Genomic DNA, 2601 nt, shown 5'->3' with positions numbered 1-2601 from the left:
CTAAGGTTTAGTCATTCCAGAGTTTTATCAGGCTGTGTTTGTGAAATGCTGAGTCTTGCTTTGTAGATGATTTCTACAGTATTATCTATGATCTTGTTAGAAAATTTCTACAGCTGATATAATTGTCTGCTGTTCTAAACTTTGTCATCTTAATTTTTGGATCCTTTAGCTAGTTTATTTTTATAATCCATTTTGTCTCTACTCAAACTGCTGTTCCCACTTCTTCTGCTCCTGCCTTTTCTCTTAATGCTTCCATTGTTTCTTACTTTCAGCTTTGCCCATTATTTTTTCCCCAAAAATCCCAACACCTTGTTCTGTTCTGCCAAAAATACTTTCTTCCTTCAAACCCCCTTCTTTAAAACCCTGTCCCACCAGTTTACCTTTACTGTCAGTGGGCGCTTTGATCCTTTTTTATTTTAATAGTTTGGGACCTCTTGTTCAGCATCTTTTCTTCTTTTACCTAGCCCTGACCCAAACAGTGTACAATCTAAGTCTTTATCTATTTGTTAAAACAGTAAATACAAGGTTCTTCCTAAATGATTTTTAGCAGTAAAGATTAAACAGCAAAAACAAAAATGGATCTGGAAATACTCAAAAGTCTTAAGTTTTCCTTTTTGTGTTAAAGGAAGAAACTCATCAACAAGACTTCCCCTTTTCCACTGGATTAGAAGACCACCTTTTAGGAGACAACCTGTCGCCAAAAACAGGAATCCTGGGGCTGGTAACCAGTGAGCTCACACAGAGCACTACCAGTCTAGGTAGCAGCAACAGCAGTGGAGATGTAGGAAAACCACAATACCCAACAGGTGTGGATTTTTCCTTCATAATTAATTGTTGTTTGGGGATATAATTAAATGAAAATACTACTCTCCATTGCTACAACCTTTAAGTAGCTTGATGGAATGGTGCTATTGGCACTAAAAAAGTTCAGAATTTGTGCAAGCGTGAGTCAATACTAAGGCTAAGTGTAATATAATGATTGCATTTCTTGATTATCTGCATCACTTGATTATTCTACATCCTTGGCACAAGATGATCAGGTAGAAAAGGAATTCTTCCATCCAAGTGCCATAGCTTACTCTTTTATTTAGTTCTTACAGTTATGCAGAGTTGCCTATTCATGTAATATCAGCTGCCTATAAACAAGTCTCTTTAAAATTTTAAAACTGAAAATGAACAAAAGAACATAAGTGCCATACCAGGCCAGTACATCTAGCCCAGTATCCTGTTTCCAGCAATGGCAGAAATGGATATTAGAGGGAGAGCATTGAACTGGATAGAACTAAAGTGATCTGTCCCATATCAGTTACTCTCCCAGCATCCACCATTATTGGTTTAGAGATGCCAGAGGAAACATCTCCAAACGTTCTGTTCAACAGCTATCATCCATAACAGAGCAAGCAGATTTTCAAAAGAACTCCCAATGAGCCACTTAAATGAAGTGACCAGTACACAGTACCTATTTAGAATAAATAGGAACTGTGCTGAACTGTTTTGTGTGAGGAAGTAAGTGGTTGATAGAAAACCATACATAAATTGTTGGTGTCTTCTCAATTCTAAAACCAAATTAATCTTAATAGCTAAGGAATGCTAACCTTGTACTCTGTCAGGGTGGGAAAGAGTTAAAATCCATCCTGGGGACTCCTAGCCCAGTTTAAGCTAGAGGGGAATAGTAAGTGAACGGGAGGAGTTTGGCTTAGAGTGCATCTACCCTGATGAGAGGAATGGATGTTCTTAGAAGGAAATTTGCATTCCTTCTAAGCCTCTGAGAAGGACTCTGTCAATTGACCACTTGTGAGTGTGAGAGGATGACTAGGACTCTTGAGGAAATTGAACATACAGGTTTTTATGTTATGGAACCAGCCCAAACTGTATTATATCCTAGCAATAGTACTTTGTGGGGTTTTTTTTTCATTTTTGTTAGATAAAAGCTAGATTTCCCCGTTCCCAACATCAATCACAACTTTATCCCTGTTTTGGGCTAAGCCCTGGCCAGAGAGCATTCTAACATAACACTTGCATTTGTAGTGTTCTCATCTTTTGTTTTCTTCTTCTTTGTGGAGTTCTGTAGCATGATTGCAGAGAACTAGGTATTGTCCTAGAATAGGTAGCTAAGTGATTCCTTTTGTTCTCATTACTACCCTCTTTTACTTTATCTTTTCTTTGAACTGTGTAAAATATATCAGTACTACACTACCTCCTTATCATTTTTTCCCCCAGTTTCATTGTATCAGTATCATAAATGAAGATACAGAAACTACTTGAAAACATTGACCAAAAATACAGGAATTTTTATGTTGCATCAGTAATATCCCATAAACATTATATATTTATGTGTAATCTTGAAATTCTTCTGTACTGTTGACGTCACTTAGAATAACAGCATCAAATTGCTCATACATTGAGTAAAGGGTCTCTCCACTCTGCTGCAGGTGAAATTTCTTTCCCAAGAAGCATGAAAGGTCTGGATTCTGAGAAGTCAGAACATGGCTCCTCCCACAATACGAGTTTATCTAGCATCTTCCAGAACTGTGCAATGGAGGTAAGACCAATACACTTATACACTGGTAAGATATAAATGCTTTTTCATAGTTTCATAGT

The 2601-nt window shown here is 37.2% G+C and overlaps 1 protein-coding gene across 5 annotated transcripts in view; it reads left to right on the top strand.

Annotated features, from left to right (window-relative positions):
- The window catches only part of DENND4C (DENN domain containing 4C), a 185910-nt gene that overhangs the window by 150996 nt on the left and 32313 nt on the right, over nt 1-2601 (top strand). For 4 of the 5 annotated variants that reach the window (XR_002104642.1, XM_019554799.1, XM_019554797.1 and 1 more), the window contains 2 exons: nt 626-806; nt 2433-2542. Coding sequence is in view for 4 of the 5 variants with exons in the window: in XM_019554799.1 (XP_019410344.1) it covers nt 626-806; nt 2433-2542 (291 nt within the window). In the remaining variant the exon portion in view is untranslated. The remainder of the gene's footprint in view (nt 1-625; nt 807-2432; nt 2543-2601) is intronic. The other variant, XM_019554801.1, reaches the window with a different exon arrangement.

The sequence above is a fragment of the Crocodylus porosus genome, unplaced genomic scaffold (genome assembly GCF_001723895.1).
Source record: "Crocodylus porosus isolate Cpor-Errol unplaced genomic scaffold, CroPor_comp1, whole genome shotgun sequence".
NCBI lineage: Eukaryota > Metazoa > Chordata > Crocodylia > Crocodylidae > Crocodylus > Crocodylus porosus.
This window is presented reverse-complemented; position numbering and strand designations above follow the sequence as displayed.